The sequence below is a fragment of the Neopsephotus bourkii genome, unplaced genomic scaffold (assembly GCF_033783945.1).
Source record: "Neopsephotus bourkii isolate Nb327-2 ecotype Australia unplaced genomic scaffold, CSIRO-AGI_Nbou_v1 NB_962, whole genome shotgun sequence".
Classification (NCBI taxonomy): domain Eukaryota; kingdom Metazoa; phylum Chordata; class Aves; order Psittaciformes; family Psittacidae; genus Neopsephotus; species Neopsephotus bourkii.
In genome coordinates, this window is record NW_026901456.1 from 3,883,665 (window position 1) to 3,904,032 (window position 20,368).

The window sequence follows — 20,368 nt, forward strand, 5'->3', positions numbered from 1 at the left end:
TTGTTTTGGGGTTTATTGTATTAGATAGTCTTCAATTTGATACCCTCCTATGGGCCAGATCTGCAAGGGTATGGAGCTGCTGAAGAGTTTTGTAATTTTTAGAACTGAATAGAAATTTAGATCTTGTTCCAGCTCTTTTTAACATTTCTACTGCAATTTTTACATTTTCAAATGTACTTACAAACGCATCTCTAGTTGTACCCATACTCTGTTAAATCATGGGCTGAGGGAAGTTATCTGTCACTGCCTTTAGTTAATATAATTGTACAGGTGACATTAGAGGTTTATGTTCAGTTTATTATTTAAAACCAAACCAAAACTGGAAGAACAGTTTCTTCCTGCTGCAAGCCTTCTTTGCTTCTTCAGTAAGCTGAATCAAAGTGGGCTTCTGGCTCCTCTCATTTAGGAGAATTATTTCATTTAGCCTTCTAGTGTGATGTACAGGTACAGCTATTCTGTACTGAAACAAGTCTGTCATTTCTAATTCCTTGTTGTCTTGCTTCTATATACATGTTTAAGACTCAGCATAGTGTGAAAAATTCCTGCTGAAGTTAACAGACAGGGCTCTGAATTCACACAGCAGAAGAGGTGTTTTTAATAAACTACACTTTGGGATTTAGAAGACTTTTTATTTCCAGGATTTGGAATTTTATTCGGGCTCTGGTAGTTCCTATGTAGGAACTCAGGGCTTTGACTTTTAACTAAGAATGGCAATATTTAGGCTCTGGTCTTTCTTTTCTACGCAACTACTAAATGTACTATTAGTACATTTACAGGTGTGATGAGAAAGTTGTGTAACATGAAATGACCTCATCCAGAAATGGCAATTTTATCATTTGTGAACTGAATACACGCTGGTGGTAATGAAACAGATGTTTGTATTGAAAATTCTATCATTGAAAAGCAGGTACAAAAGAGGAATCGGAACCCAGGGTGACACTGACTGGGGTTTGTATCATTCTCAGCAAGGTTGCCCTTTTCTTATGAGAGGTTCCTGGAAAAGAGAGGGGAGGATGAAAATGGAAGTAAGTAAAAGCCGTTCTAGGTATATAGATTGAGGCAGTTCATATCGAAGAAACTGATTTTGTACGCACACGCACTGCATGGTCTTCACCAATCAGAAAAGAAGTTGAACTGGAGGGGTGCATGTAGCCTCTCCGCTTTTCCATCAGACCACATTGTTAAATGCAGCATCCAGTTACACGATTGCTAGGTGTTCACTGTTTAATAGGGAAATATTTGGAGAAGTTCTGCCACAATCTTCCACAATTATTATTTTTGACAATTTTTTAACATCGTGGGGATTACACACATGCTTCAGTGTGTGCCAGTTGACAGTTGGAAATCCCCTTGATATCCTTAGTCTCTGCAAAAGTAAGACTTCTGGTTTTCTTTTTGTACGTATCAAAACCAAGGACCTATCAGTCCTGTGTCCAAACCAGTCCTGTGTCCAAACCTGGGAAATGCTTACTTTTGCAAGCACAACTCAGAGAAGAAAAACCCCAAACAGTGTTCTGTTAATTTGCTTTGATAGTAAGTAACATTTTCACAAAGATACTAGGCATTGTATCATCTAACCTACTATGCGAAATAACGGATGGACTTATCAGTGCCAGTGTGTAAACTTGTATATTTTAAGGCAAGCAATTCTTTGCTGTGATGGAAATGATTGACTTACTTACTTGGGTCAGCGGGGGGGGCAGAAGAGAGTTGATAGTTCACAGAATAACCTGTGAACTTTCACCCCTCTATATGGAAACTTGTTTCAGGGTCAAATCCTTGTAGCTGCCTTCTTGCCACGGTCAATGCCAGCCCTACTATTCACAACACTGCGGCCATCGAGGCCTAGGTACGTAAACATTTAAGGAGTTTTTAAAGTTCTTTACATCAAAACAGATTTTTAAGATTTCTGTTTATAAGCTTTCACCATTTAACAGCTATTATGTAAATGATGATTTGAAAGAATGTGAAGACTTCTCTACTGATGCTAAACTGTGTGGCTAAGCGCCTTTAAAAAAAAAAGGAAGATAAAACCCTGTATGTTTCATGTGGATTTTCAGAGTAGAACTTGAATGTGCAACTGCTGTATAATAAAATGGGGAAACTTTTATAAATATATATTTAAAATACGCCTAAACACTCTGTGAATGTCATTACTAAATGTGCTTGTATTTTGTTCAGAAACTAGGTACACTTGGCACACATGTTGCCAGTTAAACAGTTAACACTGCCTCCTTTCACGAGATGAGAAGAGATGCATTGGAACCAAAGTAGCGTGTTTAAAACTGGACGGTTATCATTTTATTAAGTACATATGTCTGCAAAGGGTCACTTGCCACTTTTGGATCACATTAGAATTTTCTTAAGTTGTTCTTTTTTGCAAATATTGATTTGTGTCTCGTGTGTCTGCGTGAATTCTGGTTGCTGCCAAATGTTAATGTATATAAAGCTAAGGTGTATGTTTTTTTTTTTAATTGAGTCTGTGAAAGGTTGTTAGAAACATTTTTCTGGAAGCTTCCACTTAGGTTTCAAAACCCCAGTGCTAACTTTAGGACTTGTTTTACTTTTCTTTTTCTGGATAGGATCAGTTCTTAAGAGCAGCCCCTGTAACTGGAGGAATGGGAGCTCAGCTGATGAGAAAAATGGGCTGGAGAGAAGGAGAAGGGCTTGGGAAAAACAAAGAAGGCAGCGTTGAGCCAATTATGGTGGACTTTAAGACAGATCGGAAAGGTAAGCCCTTCTTTACATGTCTTGTGGCAGTATAAACTTCCATGTCAATTTTGGAGACGGGCAAAATAACTTGGAAGTAGTAGCCCTTTTCTGGGTACAGCACCACTGGAAAAACTAACAGAATGGCATAGGTGATTTTGGTACAAGGTTTTTGTGCCCTGGATTATATATGTAGGCTTTGTCCTTATGCTTGTGGACTCTTCCAGATGTTCTTTAACTTTCCCTAACCATCACCCTCCAGTTCGAAAGTGCTTCTCATTAAATTAGGGATGTGCCTCAGTTGGATGTGTGGAGAAGGCATGAGACAGGGATAATCCATTGTGGTTGGTCTAGAGGAAGTGGCTCAAGCAGAAATGGGGCTGGATAGAAGATTGACTAGATCAGTTTTAAACTGGGGTGGAGGACAGAGATGAGACCTACAGAGCTGGGTTTGCTGCTGCCTTTCAGCTGAAGTCCTGACAGGAACAGTCTCACACTGATGGTTTTAGGTCTTTCAAAGGGATTCTTTTTTGTCCGTCTGCTCTCTTTGCTTTTCCATCTCCTCATTTGATCCTGTTGCAAGAAACTTTGCTCAACTACAGTGATGTTGGCCTGATTGTTTCCAAAGATTGTTTTTTTTAGCGGTCTTTTCTGCTTCTCTTTATCAAAAGTCCACAGCCACAAGTGGAGAGCTGTTGCACTTGTTTCATTTGATGCAAGAGACCTCTCCTTTGAATTGCAGGCAGCATGCTGCTCCTGAGGCTGGGCAGCGTGGCTTGTATGGTTGGCCATCTTGCCAGCACATTCAGCAAGAGTTCTCTTTTCAGAGTGAATGTTTTTGGGTATTTTTCATCAGTGATACAAGTTCTAACCATTTTAAATGCCAGATTCATAATCTTAGTAAAATTTCAAGATTTATTAGGCATGTTAGCAAAATCAACAGCGCTGCAGGAAAACATGTTCTGCCTGTTGTTCTCCTAATATATATTTGGTTTTTTTTCAACTGAGAAACTTTAATATTTTAAATAGATCACATCTAATATCAAAGCATGGAAATACTTTGAATTATGGATTTATGTTAGCTTTTATCAATATTCATGATTGAGCTTGGAAGAAAACAAAGCTTATAAAGCAAATGTGAAGTTTGTTTGCAGAGATGCTGCTGGAGGAATCTTTAGGTGTCAACAGGATAATTCTTAATACAGAGGTAGTTCAGTACTGCTCAGGTGACAGCAGTGAAAATACAGTTTAAACATTGAAATATTAAGCACAGAGAGGTAGAAAATGAGGAAGGCCTATGTTATGAAAATATTCATTGCTTTCTAAATCCTGAAGACTTTCTAGCAGCATAATGTGGGGTTTATAAATGGGAAGTGCAACAGTCTCAAAGTACTGAACACAGTAATACAGACTTCACTTTTCAGCTGGTTTTCTTCGGTGCAACCTCTCTGTTTAACGAAAGGGAAAAAAGATAACCTGGTGACAGAGTGGTTGCCAAGAAAATCATTTTTGACAAGTATTTTGTTGCTGTTACTTAGCTACTGTCGTCTTTGTAAATGTTGTCTTGGAAAGTTCTCGGTGCTGGCAAGAGTTCCTTCAACTTAGTTTGATTTATAGCAGTCGGAGAGAAGAAACTGAGAAACAGTGTCAGTATTATTTTCTCAAACAGCCTGTGTAACATGGTGATGGATTTTTGCGGTGAGGAGGGAAGAAGGGTTAGCTCTGTTCATCATGCGGCTTGCTCCTCACATGAAAGAGGCAGTTTTGCTGCACAACCTGTGAACGTTTTGAACATTAAAAATGTTTTAGTGAGACGCAGCTCATGTTGCAGCTTAAGTTTGCAGTTAGAGAAGTGTGTCCCAGGATCCTCATGTTGTTCCTAATACAGATTTCCTTAGTGCCTGCAGAATTTGTTACCAAAGTTTCAAGCACCAAGCCCTATGGCCTGAGACAGGTCAGGTCCTTGTTGTGCTGGGCATTCTGTAACAGGTAGTTTGCTCTTTCTTCTTCAGAACATTCAGTCTTCAATAACAATTAAAAATGTTTAGTGGAGTTAAAGGATGCCTCTTCCTAGCCTGTGATAGCTCTGTCTGAAAATACAGATAACCTTAGTGATGGCTGTGCTTTGCTCAGATTTAACTGGTTTTAAATACTTGATTATCATCATGTATGCAACCTAATCTGATCATTTCCACCAAAATAAAAAATTCTAAACGTGTTCTGTGTTGATAAAGAATTATCTTGAAAGTTGAGCCAACCAAGCCTGTAATACAGGGAGGGAGTTTGCATTGTGAAGAGGCTGCATGTTTCATGCATTACAAAGAAGCAGCTGAACAGTGATTGTATATTTGTGTTGAGTAGCTGAAAAGCTTCTTCAAACATCAGACTTTTTTGATGCTTAAATGTATAAAAAATAGTATTTTTTAAAAGTTTTTTTTGTAGAGGTTTAAAGACAAATCAGGAATTTTTACAATGAATCTGTCTATTACATTAAGTATCCTGGTTTTGTTTTGTAAGGAATGTTTTGTCATGTTTTTAGAACTCATCCCCAAATAAAATACTATTTCTAGATGCAGGACCAAGCAGTTGGCTGAGAATTACTCAGTAGGCTGCACTGGGACACAAACCAAAAGGTTGTCTGTCTGCCTTTGTCGTAGCTTTCCCTTAGACCCTGCTTTTCCCAGGCACTGAGCAAGATCTGTAGTTCTGTCACAGGCAGCATTGAGCCAAACCCTTCTTGGGCTTTGATATCAGCCAGTAAATTGCTGGTTGTGTGTTCAAAGAACCTTGGTCCATCAGTGGGGCATGGCGGAATCCACTGCTTTTTTGACAGTCCCTCTTGAGGTACCAGGGACAAGATACAGAAGACAAGTGTCAGTGAGTGCGAGTGAGGGAGACACAATATTAATCAGAGAATGACATAAGAGGGTTTTTTCTTTGGTGGAAATCTTTGGTTACTTTGGATATAAAATTCTGTAAGAGGAAGAAAAATAAACCTTGTTTCAGTGATTCTTGTCTGTGAGGGTTCCATACCACTTGAAAAGCCCTTACTCAGGAGCTGTGTGAATATTAGGATGACAATCTGGTAAGGAGAGAAGGATTTTCTTCAAAGGCAAACCAAATCAAAATGCCAACCAAAAAAAACCTAAAGGAACAGGAAGAAACTGGAAACAATTGCAGTATCTCCCTGTCCTTATTCACCAAAGCCAGGAACAGAAACAAATAGAGGTAAGAAACAAAGTAGTATTTGAAGGGCTGAAGTCTGAAAAACTGAAAACTGGGCAGCTATTTTTGGTACTTAAGGTAATGGCATGTAAAGATGTAAAGAAACTTGAGTCACTGTATGAATATGGCATGGTTACTGGCATTTGGTATGTTTTTAGCAATTGTTGCCCTTAATTTCTTGTAAGCTTTCAAAAAGAAAAATGTTCAACTTCCATGTTTCACAGTGACGTTCACTGGCACTTGTGCTCTTTGTGTTTTGTGGCCCAGTTGCACACTCTTCTGCTGTTTTATATTCAGATGCAATTGAAAGCACGGAAACTGGGTTGTGAATTTGCACTTAAAGGATTTGAATACTGATAAATAAGGAGAGCACATCAGGATGGTGCTGTGCTACTTGTATTGCAAAAGGATGTGCTAGGTTACACTTACTATTTAGTGGAAATAATTCAGCTGCTCAGCGTGTCAGAGGCAAACTGTTACAGTAGTGGATGGCTTTTGGGTTGCAGAAAAACACTGAAGGAGAGAGTGTTTTTAAACTTGTTTCTTGTTCAGTGTTTCTCCAAAGAGGGCATTGAAAAACAGGTGTTTCCTGACTTGCATGAGACTACTCAGTTTTCTACTACCTGGCTTGTTCAGAGTCTTAATAGAGCACTTGAGAAGAGTGTTATGTGTAGGAAGTATGAAGGGGAAAAAAAAAGTTGGATGAAAGGGAGGTTTGGAAGACTTCTGAAAAGGCCATTGAATGGTGTTCAGACTTCACCTCCACTGAGTACATGTTGTTACTTTACTGCTGGTAATACAGAAGTCGGGTGAGGATCAGAAATGTAAACTTCTTGTGTTTTGTTTAGGGCTTGTTGCTGTGGGAGAGAAGGCACAGAAGAGATCTGGACATTATGTTGTAATGAAGGATCTTTCAGGTGAGAGTCTTGCTTTTCTTAAAGCAATCTCGTTTAAAATGATGGCTTCCGTAGTGGTACTGAAATTTCAAATACATTTTCTCTTCAAGGTAAACATCCCGTTTCTGCTTTGATGGAGATCTGTAACAAAAGAAGATGGTCACCACCCGAATTTGTGTTGGTGGATGATAGTGGGCCTGATCATCGCAAACATTTTATCTTTAAGGTGCGTGTGAGTTTCTTTGTTTGCTGTTGGTCTTTGTGTTAAAGGTGATGTAAATTCATGGTTTTATTTGCATATAAACATATAAGCCATCTTATGGGTGGTTGAGGACTGCTGAGCAGTGTCTTTGCTAAAATTCCTAAGTCGTGTTTCTGTAATGGCCAGATCAGACCTCTGAAGTTCATTAGTCTGTAAATCCATCAAGAAACACACTGTTCCACTGCCTAGTAAAATTACTGACTCATGTGGTACCATATTCTTGCTGTTTGCTTGCAGGCATGGTGTTGAACCTTTCTGTTGCAAAGGCAGCGAGCAAGATTGGTTTGTCCTTCAGTTATCTTACAACATGAGCGTTCTTTTTCACATCATACCCTGTATTAGCACTAGATGTCCAGAAATGATGATGCTTACAGACCAGGGGTGGATTTTGACTACCCGAAGAGGGATTGTGTAGGGAAGGTGCTTAAAGGAGGAGCTGCGAAGCGCTGCCTCAGAGCGGTGGTTAAGAGGCACTTTGTAATGCTTTCTTTTCCCATAAACAGGTGAGAGTCAATGGAAATGAATACAGGCCTACTTTTGCCAGCCTTAACAAGAAGCATGCTAAAGCCACAGCAGCAACTGCGGCTCTCCAAGCGATGGGACTTGTACCAAAGGAAAGCATGGTTAATACCACCATGTTTAGGAGTGCCTCACACCGCTAGATATTGTTTTTTATATTGACATTATTTCAGATAATTCTACTCTGCACAAAAATGGTATTTGCCCTTTCATGTTGTAAATACATTGGCAATTCCCACGTTGTAAAAACTGTACAGACACCTTCAGGTTTTTCTTTTGTACCATCAAAATGTATTTAAATCATACTTAGTTTTTGGTATGTTTATATTGTTTACATTAGTGATGTAATTATTTCTTAAATGACTAAATCAGACGACAGACTCTGGAGGCATCAGTAATTGGAACCCTTGTTTTAAAGCTCATGCGATTCCTCTTCAATACGGAATGTTAACACTTTCATACTGTTTTGTACGATGCTGCAGTTTTCCCTGGTCTCGGTAAAGCTACCCGTGCACTTTGCCAGCAGCTGGTGAAGGTCACGTGCTCGCCCATGGCTGGTCGAGGCTGGTGTGTGTTGCTCGAGGGGTACCAGGCAGCACCATGGCCCCGCGAGAAAGCATGTGGTGGTAGCCCTGTTGTACAGTGTTAGCACTGCGGCTGCTGTCTGTGTTCAGTCCATGGTTGGACTTGGTGGCGCACTGCAGCTGGCCCCCCAGCCCATGCTCCAGGATGTACGTGATTTAGGCAGAAGACATGCACTCGAAGGGACAGCAGGAAGTCCAGCAGTGGTTCCCGTGAGACTCGCGATGTGAAGGTGACTCTCCCTGCATGTTCTAAGAAGGGAGATGATGGAGTTGTCTGTTCCAAACAAATTAACACACTGCCTGATGTTGATTGTATGATTTTGTGGTTAATGTGAATTTTAAACTCTTAACAAATCTACAACTGGATTTGGGGGGGAGGGAAGGGATAGAACGATGCTTAAATTGTTGTACCCAACTTGGTCAATAAAAGCAGCACAAGTTCATAATCTTAATCACTGGTCAGTAAGCAGTAATTCAAGTGTCTGCCAAGTTGACTTGTGGAAGAAGGGCGCAGTGTAAGAGTATGCTGAGGATCATCGATAACTGTTAAGGCTGCAGGGTCACTTCTGGTTGCTTTGGATGGAGTATTACCAAATTAATTCCCTGGGCTTCCAACTTCTGTAATGGTATTCTGCCCTCAAGGAGAGAGCCTGATCCAGAGTTTGGGCAGTTTGACAAGGGAGAGGATGTACAAAGCTTTTGCTTCTTTTACGCTTCTTCCGCCACCCCCATTTCTTTTTTCCCCTTTTAATTTAAGAAGTGTTAGTACTTGAGCTGTGATCACTCTGGATTGGAAAGGGCACTGCACACCTCTGGCTGGATTTGTCTGAGTTATGATCAGGTTGCCAGGATTTATGGACTTCTGCAGCTCAGGTGCTTATGTCAGAAAAGTCTTTTTGAGGTTTCTTTGTATTACACCCCCTGAGCAGAGCCTTGTCTGGTATAGGAACAAAACACAGTTTGTACACAGCAAGGCTGCGCTCAGGCCTAAAGTGTGTGAGCTTTGCCATGGTAATAGGAACACAGAGGTGAAGAATTACTAGTACCTCTTCCACAAAGTAAGATGACCTGTGTGTATTCTGCCAACTGTTAAAGAACAAGGTGTCTTTCTGTGCCCTGAAGGGACAAGGGTCATGTCTTATGTACAGCAGAGAAATGGTGTTTGGTTGTTGACTGCCCACTTCCAGAAAATAAAGACCCTTACTCGTCTGTCAAAGTGCTCTAGGCCTAAGTTAATTTTCATGGACATAATTGTCTGTAATTAAAACTTTTCTCCCTTTGGCTTCTCGCCTTCAGTCTCTGACTACATATTTGAAGAGTTCCTCGCCGTATTTGCTGCACTACTTGGAAGGTGTGTATAAAAATCATTGAATACGATGGTACAGCAGTGGAAGGATGCACCCTAGGAGAAGTGGGTGTTGTATGGGTCTTAGCTCAAGTCGGGCTTGTTGATGTATGACTTAAGAGTAATTAATGGGGGATGTGGGAGCAGCTCTTAATCAGACTTTTGTGTAAATGTCTGGTTTGATAGAGCTGAAGCAGTTGAGATGTTGATTACTCTGTTCACTCTGTCCATGTCAGCACTGGTGTCACAGCTGTGCAGCATCACATCTGGAACAATCTCTTGTACCTGTTGCTTTGCCTTTTTTAGGTCTGTATTCCCCATGTGTAATGTAAAGACATGTTAAAGATGTGGTGCTGTACATGGATTTAACCTTTGGTCTTAAGGAAGACTTGTGAAAAAAGGTAACTAAGGTCTGTAATACCCTAACTATGACAGTTCTTGATTTTGAGGTTTCTGTTCTAGTTTAACTCCTTGTTTAAGATGATCTATGGATCTAAAGCTAGTGCAGCGATGTGCTTCTGTTAAATCTGTAAATTTGAATTGGTTTGAGTGTCCTTTGCATGCAGGAATAGATAAGTAGTGATACATTAAAAAGAACAATTAGGAAACACTCTCTTGGAACCTGGTTATTTATGCAGCACTTGAGCTGTCTTGAAGAGGATTAGCCTGTGACTTCTCCCAGCTCTGGCTGCAGGATTTCCTTCTCCTGTAGAATTCTTTCCCTAGGAGTAACTTTGCTTGAAGGTGCTTCTGCGCCTTCCCTGTCACACAAGAGGGGAGCCCTTAGAAACAGCCACCTGAGGACTTGTAGCCGGCTCCCATGGGAACAATTTCTTTGGATTCTTCCTGTTTGTAATTTCTAAATAGTTGGGACTGGAGGAGCGGGAAGGCCAAGTGCCTGTCCCGTGGAAAAGTTGGAATTGCCTCTCCCAAACGAAGGACAGGTTAATGAAATTTTACTCATTGGGACAGGGTAAATCAATCAATCTTGCTGCTCTACACATGCCTGATAATGGTAGGTAGTACTTACTGAACATACCGGTAGGTGGGGCAGGCTCATGCCAGAGCTTTTGGAGGGAAGATTCCCTAGTGCCAACTATGCGTTGGGACCAGCGCTGTGTTGCAGGACCGGGAGCAGTGGGTGCATGCTGCTGAAAGGGTAGGCAAATCTCTGAGTGAATGCCAACATTGGCTCAATTAAAATTGCCTTTCCATAGAGGCAACTGCAGAATGGTGATTTCAGTAACTTGTTCCATGTGCTAACACATACTCTGTAGGCCTGTTCCTCAAGCACAGACTGGGAAGATGCTGCCCGTTTCAGAACTGGATGGTAGGCTCTGAGGTCAGGAACAGCTCTCAGAGAGGCTCACCCCTGGGACAACAGGGAAGCTCAAGAGAGACCTGGATGAAGCCTCCTGTTGCTGGTCAATTCTGAGGTGTTGTGCAGAACAGCACCACGGTGAAGATAAGGGTAGCTCACCACATGGCCTGAGCACTGCTTTGTTTTCTGTGCAAAGTACTGGTTGAATTCAAAGTGTTGGAGTGCACAAGCACAATGTTGTTCTACATACGCCTCTTCAGATTCAATGTTTGCTGCTGCTGAAACCCGATCACCTAATAGCTGTGTAAAAAGTGGCATACACACCTCATCAATAACAGCTCTCATTTGAAGTGAAGCAGACTGAATTCAACCTGCCCATACGCTACTATTGCTATGAACGTTAGATCAGCAGCCCCCTTCTGGCTCTCTGTGCTCTCACAGGTGCCACAACTATCTACTCCTCTAACCTGTTTGTACAAGTGGCTCTTTAAAGCCTAGTTAGCTTTAATGTGAGTGTGGGTATGGGAATACCAGGTAGCTATGCCCAGCAGTTCTGAGGAATCGAAACCTTTTAATCAAATCCTGCTGCAGCCAGAACACTGCTGTGTCCATCCAGCTTTCATCTGTCTTTGTGGAGTTGAGAGCAGTCCTGGAAGGAGGGGAGGAAGGTTGTGCCAAGAATTCCACATGTCCAAAATGGTTAACACAGAGCAGTTGCAGCACACCTGCATGACATGAGGAATACAGACCTTCTGGACACAAGTCAGACCAATAAAACACTCATGTTTTATCCAGTTTTATTTAAAAAAGGCTTTCTAGAATACAAACGCAAACGTCCAAGGCCTTTTCATTCATTTCCTTTAGAAGTCCTTCGAAGTGTTTTTTGCGATAGCTGTCTGTGTTGTGCAACTAGATCTTATCCCTACCGGTGCCACATGGGTGCTGCCTGTGTAGACGCACATGAACTATATACAGCAACTGCACACTTGAGCATCATCTCCCATTAAATGAGACTAGCATACCTAGGACTTCCAGGTATAAGCATAATCCTTCATTTCCAGAAATCGGATGGAAGATTTTCTCAATGTTGGACGCTGACTCAGCTGATCCAAAGTCTTGGGATGCAGTCCACATGCAGGAAGATCTTTGTGTACCGTTTCCTGTGGGAATTTACATGAAGAAGAGGGACACAGCATAGGTATTTCTGTTGAACTACCTGCAGTTCTAAATGTTCATTTGTGTACCTCTGGATTATTCCATTTCTAAGGGAGGGGCAAACCCTGAGGACTGCCAGGTGGTGATCACAAGTAGTCGGGTGTAAACCCGTGTGTTAAGGGAAAGTTTTATGTCACTCTGTGTCCTACAGTTTGCAATAAAGATACTGTTCCTAGCAGGAAAGCCTGTCCGTGCTAGTTTCCTTACCTCGTTCAAGGCAGGGCGCGCGTTGTCAAGATCAGTGTTAAACACAGCAGTTGGCTCGTGCGTATAAAATACACCAGAGAATGCTCCCCCCTGGGCAGCCTTGAGCAGCATGGTCAGTGCATGCAGAGAATGAGGCATGACCGGGCCCACAATCTCCAGGCTGAATATGTTCTCATAGGCCAAGCGAACCCTGGCTTTGGCATTTATACTTCGAGCCTGAGGAGAAAACCACGTAGGATTAGTTCTTGACACACCAAATCAAGCCCTGATTTTAATTTATTTCAATATTGCAATGCTACAGTCCCATTCAAGGTTCAAAATACTTCTCAGTACTGTCAACTTACTGTTCAATACATGAGCATGAGGCTGTTACTGTCTTTCTAAGAACTAAAACGCACTGACTGTGATACGCAGGAATGCTATACAGCATTAAGTTAGCTGCTGAAGAACAGGGAGAACTGCTCTCTGGTGGGCGAAGACTGCACTACCTCTGTTAATAGCCTCTCCTTTAGTACCCACCATCTCCTTATAGTAACAGATGGTGAGCCATGGTTTAGAGGCTTCCTCTATGCAAGCAGTATCTCTGATAGCTGGAGACCCCGTAAGATCTCAGGAGAACATTTTAAGAACTATTTTAGTATTTGAGAAGTCCATTTAACCCCTTACTTATCAGGGTGTGAAGAACAGAAACTTGGGTATTTCAGTTTAGCAGCACAGATCGATGTGGACAAAGACTTTGGAGGCAGCCTGTATTGCAGCCAAAATGCTCCCTTGGGTAGTAGCAACAAAAATTACTCTGCAGTACCTGAGAGAATCTGTACAAAGGCAGTGTCTGATGTACTGGGTGAAGAAACAACTTGCTATATTAGAAAATAGAGACAGTGGTGTGACTTACTTTGAGCGTTTGCATTGTTCCACCTCGGAAAGCAACAGGGGACAGCAAAGTCGGCGGAAGCCCTGCCTGTGGGCCTGCCACAGCCACCAGGCTCTTACAGTTTATCAGGAAGTTCAGCAAGGTGAATGTGTTGGTTCCTTTCACCAGTGCAAGGGACTGGGGTTTGTGATCCATCTGCACCTCACGATTATCCTTACGACTGCATTGACTGAAGTCAAAGGAAAACCATGGGGAACTGAAAAGCATCGATGCATCCAATTTAGAACTGGAGCAGCGCAGCTCCAGAAGATGCCCCTCTGACCAGTCTAGTCAGTTAAAACAAACAAAACCCACCAAGTTTCACACTGATCCAGATTTGTTCTTCAAAATATTAAACACCATCTTAAACCAGGGGTCTGATTTCATTATTAAAACCTCAGGTGCTCACCACATGCAAACGGAACCAGAAGACGACGGAGTTCATTGGTCCCTTTGAAACACCTAAAGGTTCTCAGCAAAAGCTGTCCCAGTCTGTAACTTTGTCCCTGCTATGCCACACTACTTCTAAGTGTAAATCCAGCATATGTGAACAGACACCCTTTTCTTTCACACTGCCTTTTCCTTCAAGAATAAAAGCATCTAGAAATACTTGTCATAAAGAAACAAAAAAGACATGCACAGTCCCTGGATATGCAGTAATATGAGGATTGGTATTTGGAAATAAGCTTTCAAAAGCTTTTACAAAACTCAAATCTATACCACAGAAAGATAAGATCTGTATGGTTTTCCACTGTCATACACAGTGATGTCCGCAGAAAGGATACAGTTTAATAGAAATAGCATCTGGTTTCTTAACCTTGTCTTGGACTCCCATCTCCTCAAGCCAAGAAAAACTTTCATCCTCATCATCATCATCATCGCTTGGAGCTGGCTCTCTGGGAAACACAGAATCAGTGTTAGATGGGCAACACTTCTTATGAAGGTTTCCAAATAGAACATTGAGGATTCTGTAGATACCCTTGAATTCTAAGAATTGTGGAAGACCTAACTAACATATGTAATACATACTCTCCACCTTCCATGCTGTTGTTCACTTCGAGGCTGTTGGCACCTTCTGTTTCCAAATTCACTTCAGAGTTTTTCTGTTTCCTGCTTTTACTTTCTTCTACCAGAGGTAAAGAAAACTCTATGCCTTGAACAGAGGAGGAGAGCAAGCAATGAATGGTTCTGTGCTGCAGCCAATGCACGTTATCAGTTGTTCAAATCCTAGTTGGACTCGTTTCACCTCACCTTCATTTCTCATGGCTTTCCTCAGACCTCTAGTTGTGGGAGAAATTACAGCTGTGATGACATCACTGCCTGCAAGGCCGGCTGCCCGGAACAGGACAGTAAACTGGTAGGTACATACGTAGAAGTAGGGACACAGTTTGGCTTTGAGCAGATTGTACAGAGAGGTAAAGCTGACAGACCTGCATCAGAAGAAAAGGTTTCTGTGACTGGAGGTAATCCTTGGCTGTCGACATAACCAGCTGGGTCTGGCTGGGTGTTGGTGGGTGTACTTTGCACAGGTCTGGCTGGGTGTTGGTGGGTGTACTTTGCACAGGTCTGGCTGGGTGTTGGTGGGTGTACTTTGCACAGGTCTGGCTGGCTGTTGTGGGTGTACTTTGCACAGGTCTGGCTGGCTGTTGGTGGGTGTACTTTGCACAGGTCTGGCTGGCTGTTGGTGGGTGTACTTTGCACAGGTCTGGCTGGCTGTTGTGGGTGTACTTTGCACAGGTCTGGCTGGGTGTTGGTGGGTGTACTTTGCAAAGGTCTGGCTGGGTGTTGGTGGGTGTACTTTGCATGGGTTTGAGAGCACTCTGAATGACTGGCCAGATCTTCAAATGTGCTCAGCATCCGGGAAGCCTGTTTGCAAGCACTGTGCTCTTCCAGCACACGTGCTTTCTAGCACATGGGTTTACAGGAAGCCTCAGAGGCGACCTGGATTTATGGAATACTACCCAGACTAACAACTAGGATCAGAGAGGATCATTTAACACATGAAAATAGCTTTAGTCTTCTATTTCTCTAACCTGATCCTCAAAATAATATGTATTCTAAAAGGAAAAAAATAAATTCAAAAGCTTTCTAACAAAAATGGAAAGAGCTTGTACATTAATTAAAATCTCAGTATCTGAATCTTACTAAATACAGTGTTTGATTCCACTTACCAGTCACTCATTAGCACTTGTTGCAAGTCTTCATCCTGTGACCAAGGACTGGCCTTTCCAACTATTTTCCTATCTGCTCCAATGCGAGGGAACAGCTGCAGCCATGGCAGAGAAGGGTGAAGCCAGTAAACGAGGCTTTGCTGAAAGGCACAACGCAGTTCTGTCGACAGCTTTGGTTCCTAGGTGTCAAAAAGTATTTGGTGAGGACAGTAATACTTCACTTCAGGCAGTGTTGCAAGTGAAGGATTAAAGAAATATTACATCAGATAGTAAAACAGAAAAATCCTGGGCTTGTGAATAAGGCAAACTGAAGAAAGATGGACAGCAACTGGCAGCTGCTCCACAGTTTAAGATTTACCTTAATCTCTAAGTGGTCATTCAAGACCAGCCACCACTGCTTGCTGCTGTAGGTACAAACCATGGATGCAATCAGGTTAGTAAGTAGGCCTTATTCTTAATGTAAGATGAAAATAAAACAGAATCAAGCCTTCGCTGCCAGGACATTTACAGAAAGGTGCAAAGGTACAGTCTTCTTTATAAAGCTGGAGCTTCAAGCTACCCTCTTATGTATTACCTGTAAGTTCTGTGGCAAGTTTGTTTCTATAGCTCTACAATGCTGAGCAAATCCTTGAGCTTCCTCTTGTGCTTTTAAGTGTTCTGTCCAGGTAAAAGGTTGTGAAGACATAAATAGAAGTCGCGTTTTGATACTCCAGTCTGCAGGAAATTCATGTTTTGGTGAGGAGGGGACTTCGGGTACAGCAGCAGGTGAATGAAGGTCCTTATAAAACAGAAATAACACCAGTTAACCCCTAGAAAACAAACAAAAAGCTAAAAATGAACAACCACCACCAAACAAAAAACCAACCTATGTAGCTATCTATTTATATTTTAGCATTGTTAGGTCTCCTCCCTTGTGAATTTAATATACCTTTGCTGGCAGGCAGACCAGACACAGGACTGCAGCTATCACATGGAACACCTTCGGTTTAGTAGCCTATAAAAAGACAAGTTAAACGTGCCGTGTCCTGTTTTTGTCCAATTCAGTGCACAGCAGGTACCCTAGACTGGTCTGTAAGGGACATTAAAGATCATTTAGTTCCAACCCCCTGCCACGGGCAAGGACACCTTCCACAAGACCAGCTTGCTCAAAGTCCCATCCAGCCTGGCCTTGAACACTGCCAGGGATGGGGCAGTCACAGCTTCCAAATGCCTAACTCCTTTTGTTCCTAAGGAAATATTTACCTTAATTTAAGACACATACTTGAAACAAAAACGCTTTTTCAGACAGGATTTCTAAGTTACTCAGAGTTTCACTGTTCACAGGAGAGCCAAAGTCACAGTTCATACTCGATTATTTTAGTAACAGATTCTACTACAAATACAGCATTATATTGCTTATAAAAATGCAAAAGTAGATTTTTAGTCACAGGAATCTTTCCGAAAGTTAAGAACTAGGAACAGATAAAAGGATGAAGGACTTAAAAAAAAAGAAACCAAAACAACCTCAACAACTTAGCCTGAAGTTTATGAAGACAAGAATTTCCATGCCAAACCAGTTACTGTTTAATTTGATCCTCTCTTGGTGGCTGTAGTGTTGGACACTTTTCCCAGAGGATACAGGAAACCCCACTGGGGAGCTCTAGGACAGTTTGTTCTCTTTGAGAGGTCATTTTTCTGTTCTGCTAAGTTAGTCTTAACTCCAGTTTCTGACACCATAACAATGTTAGACATTGCCTGCTAAAAACTTGTCTTTCAAAGACTGGTTCTTTAGTATCCTCTCTTTTTTGTGTGCTGAGTGAAGTTGTTCCCTATCTGCAGCTGAATAAAAGACCACAGGAGATGTATCACCTTGAAGAACACACTTAATCTCAACGAAATATAGAATGAAGGAACAGGAGAATTATGGTGAACATGGTAATAAAACTGGAAGAAGACAACAATCTCTGCCAACTGGAACTACAATAGTGATGTCAGGCTGGCTTTAGACCGTCACTTGAGCAGCAAATATCAAGGCAAATTAAGGCAGTTTCTTGGACACTGACATTTTAGTACATCACTTTATACAGAGATGGGCCATCAAATATTGAATTAAACAATTTCAGCTATTTTTGTGAACTGAGAACAGCTAAAAACCATTTCAGAAGTGGTACGTGCTGTTTCATACATCGGTTTGGGTGAGGATGTCAGTTCTTTCATAGGGCTCCGCTCTCGTGGTGGGCTTATCTTCAGAAACAGGCTCTAAAAGCTGAATGGGAAAGAAGCGTAAGAGGCAGCACAAAATCAGCACTAGGTTCGTAATGTATAAAACCGCCCCTCTCCCTGCAGTGAAACTCCCGGAGTGATAAGCATGTATACGCTGCGAACACCCACCCTCGGTGCGATCGGAAGGCGCCTACCCGGAGCAGTGCAATGGCTCGGTCTGGTCTGTGCACAGAGCCAGGGAAGCCCCAGCCTCGGGGCTGCTGTTCCCCAGAGGAGCGGGCTCCTGGCTGCCGCGGCCGGCTGAGGGCGATGGCTGCCAGCGCCAGAGCGGAGTCTCCTTTCCCTTTCACCCAGCGCCTGCCCGGCCCCACAGAGAATCCCCCGGTCCCCGCAGGCCCGGCCCTACCTGCCAGAACGGCGCTGCCGAGGGGTACCCGTCTGCCGGTGGCCTCCAGGCCCGCTCCAGCGGCTGCGGGGTGCCGGCCGCCCGGGGCGCGTTGTCCAGGCTGGAGAACGGGTTGCGGCGGGCGGGTGCGCAAGAGCCCCGCGGTGCCGCAACGCATGGAGGGGGAGCTGCGGCGGCCGGGGGCTCGCTCCTCCTCAGCCGTTTGCGCTTCAGCCGCAGCACGGCAGGAGGCTTCTTGAAGCCGGGCGAGTATCCGGGCACGGTGTGTGCTGCCATGGCCGGGCGGCGCGGGGCGGAGGGGAGGGGAGCGGAACGGAACGGCCGGGCGGGAGCCGATGTCCCGGCTTGGCGCGAAAAGGGGCGAGCTCCGCCCCTGGGCTGTACTACGGTAACACGGCGGCCGCCGCCATATTTCCGCCCCCTGAGGGCGCCTAGCGGTGACCCGGTTACCGCGGCCTTGCTGTGCTGCCCACCCCGCTTCGGATGGCGAGCAGTGAAAAAGTTACTGCTAAAAACCGTAAACGCATTTCCGAATGCATTCTGGGCCCAGCCTGAACGCCTCTCCAGTCAGGGACTGGGGAAATTGCCACATAGCTGCATCGGGACAAAAATCACCTGCGCAGATGCTAGATCACAGCTTCCATTGCGTGAAACGTGAGACTGAGTGCACACTGTGCAGAAAACTAGTTCTGGGGGTGAATCGTGGTACTGGCGAGGGCACACGCTGGGCTATTTTACTTCAGACTATATTGGAGAAAGGCACCCATGCCCTCACCACAAAGAAAAGGCAGTAGCTTTCAGCCCATGCTAGGCAGATGATCTTTTCTTTCCAAAATACAACTCTGAAGGCCATTAAATAAACTAATGCTGGATTATTGATATATTGATATAATCCAGGAACAAATCCGGTTTTGAAGACACCCTTAATGGCAGTCTGTGTCTCACTGAACATTACCTGTCTGTGTGGGGCCTGGGCTCACCACAGCCGAAGCATCATTGGCATAACCTGGGCAAAAGCCTGAGCTGGCACAGCTCCTGGCATGCCTCTCACCATTACCAGCACCATAAGAGACCATGGGCAGCTTCACGGGGCTGTCAGCCATGAAGCACATGCCATTTTCTTGTCAAAGCTACAAGGGAACCTGGCAGCCTTTGTCCCCTGAGCTGGGGAGCCTTGTTCTCACCCTCAAAACAACTTTCTGCTGTCAAGGGATGTGCAAAAGAGGAAGCAGTTTCTTAGGAAGCCTCATGAACACTCTTGTTCAAGCACACACAACTCTAGAGCTAGCATTATTAAAGAGCATTAGAAAATGCTGACACACCTCAGCCAGCTAAGCTAAATGGACCAACACCCAAAGTACGAGACATTTGCTTCATAACCTGATCCAGCTGAAACACTAAGACCACTTCAGAAACAGCTAGCCTTAGTCCATCATATGTAGAGTTCAAAAGACATTTATGTATGTAGTTAGGAACAATGTATCTACTGACAAAAGATCCAATAAAATATATACTATAAAAATACTTCCCCTGTAGTTTTATCAAGCCTTATTTTTAACTCCGATTTTTGCTTCCTCTGGTCTACTTTATTTGGCAAACTATTTTTTATTATTTATTTTATTTATTATTATTTTGCAAACTATTTTATAGTTTTACTATATAAGCAAAAATGAACAACATCAGGAAAAAACAAGTAGGTGGGTACAAAGCTTCAGAATGTCAAACTAACACCTGGGATTCACATGCTTTAGATGTGCTAGCATCCATTGTTTGAGCTATGCACACAGCAAAAACGAGCAGCACAGCTGAACAGAAAAAGTAGTTTTGCTGTCAAATGAGAGCAAGTAGAAAGCCACATACTTTGAAGAAAAAAACCCCGCAGTTCCTTCCCTACTAATTTCCAGTTCCTTCCCTTGCTGATTTACAGATGGTCCATGGTAATGGAGAATGTTGGATAAACAGATCTGAGGCATTGGAATGGTAGGCATAGGAAAGAGGTTAAAAGAGGGAAAGTAAAAGTGTACAGCATAGGAAGGTCTAATGGAAAGACAGCAAAGATAACATTACTCTGACTGGATGCATAAAGTGCCTCAAACATCTGAATGACACGATCGTTTCAGCTTATGGACTCTAGATTTACTGGGTTTACTCCCTGGTTGCTAAAATGAAGAAAATCATCTGTGTGGGGAAGTCGTACTGTCAGTACCATATCCTTACCCCTCTAGCATCCTTTGCCAATTCTGATGGTTTTGCCTCTCTTTCAATTAAATAACAATTCTAAATGTGGATTAAAGACTAAGTGTACCACAGAGAGTGCTCAGTCTCAATGCAGTCAAAAGAAAAGGGTAAATATAAAGGTGACTATTAGTAGAGGCTGGAGATGGGAGGACAAA

At 42.9% G+C, this 20,368-nt stretch overlaps 3 protein-coding genes across 12 annotated transcripts in view; 2 read left to right on the top strand and 1 right to left on the bottom strand.

The window, feature by feature from the left end:
• IFNGR2 (interferon gamma receptor 2) overlaps window positions 1-6,853 on the top strand; it is a 147,483-nt gene extending 140,630 nt beyond the window's left edge. Inside the window, exon 6 of the mRNA XM_061359104.1 lies at window positions 5,954-6,853. Within this exon, the coding sequence (XP_061215088.1) occupies window positions 5,954-5,968 (15 nt within the window). The 3' untranslated portion in view covers window positions 5,969-6,853. The remainder of the gene's footprint in view (window positions 1-5,953) is intronic.
• Window positions 1-9,478, top strand: part of SON (SON DNA and RNA binding protein) — a 40,628-nt gene extending 31,150 nt beyond the window's left edge. For 2 of the 8 annotated variants that reach the window (XM_061359042.1, XM_061359043.1), the window contains exons 9-12: window positions 2,583-2,730; window positions 6,783-6,851; window positions 6,941-7,056; window positions 7,596-9,478. In XM_061359042.1, coding sequence (XP_061215026.1) covers window positions 2,583-2,730; window positions 6,783-6,851; window positions 6,941-7,056; window positions 7,596-7,754 — 492 coding nt within the window. In that variant the 3' untranslated portion in view covers window positions 7,755-9,478. The other 6 variants (XM_061359044.1, XR_009726343.1, XR_009726344.1 and 3 more) reach the window with 6 other exon arrangements.
• Window positions 9,479-11,643: 2,165 nt separating this feature from the next.
• Window positions 11,644-18,272, bottom strand: DONSON (DNA replication fork stabilization factor DONSON). 3 transcript variants are annotated; one of them, XM_061359088.1, is made up of 10 exons: window positions 17,976-18,272; window positions 17,532-17,612; window positions 15,942-16,145; window positions 15,368-15,507; window positions 14,448-14,626; window positions 14,226-14,349; window positions 13,982-14,092; window positions 13,179-13,377; window positions 12,284-12,499; window positions 11,644-12,021 (listed from the first exon to the last, which is right to left on the bottom strand). In XM_061359088.1, the coding sequence occupies exons 1-10, from the start codon at window positions 18,249-18,251 to the stop codon at window positions 11,884-11,886; spliced, it is 1,668 nt and encodes a 555-aa protein (XP_061215072.1). In that variant the 5' UTR covers window positions 18,252-18,272; the 3' UTR covers window positions 11,644-11,883. The 3 variants fall into 3 exon arrangements, with proteins under 3 accessions (XP_061215072.1, XP_061215071.1, XP_061215069.1); XM_061359087.1 differs by having other exon boundaries at window positions 15,368-15,546; XM_061359085.1 differs by lacking the exon at window positions 11,644-12,021 and having other exon boundaries at window positions 12,113-12,499; window positions 15,368-15,546.
• Window positions 18,273-20,368: the final 2,096 nt, after the last annotated feature.

Coding starts and splice junctions, on each gene's coding strand:
- DONSON (XM_061359085.1), bottom strand. CDS start 18,251: ATGGCAGCACACACCGTGCCCGGATACTCGCCCGGCTTCAAGAAGCCT. Junction 17,613..17,975: donor CGGCAGCGCCGTTCTGGCAG/GTAGGGCCGGGC, acceptor TTTCCCATTCAG/CTTTTAGAGCCTGTTTCTGA. Junction 13,378..13,981: donor GATGCTATTTCTATTAAACT/GTATCCTTTCTG, acceptor CAGTCAATGCAG/TCGTAAGGATAATCGTGAGG.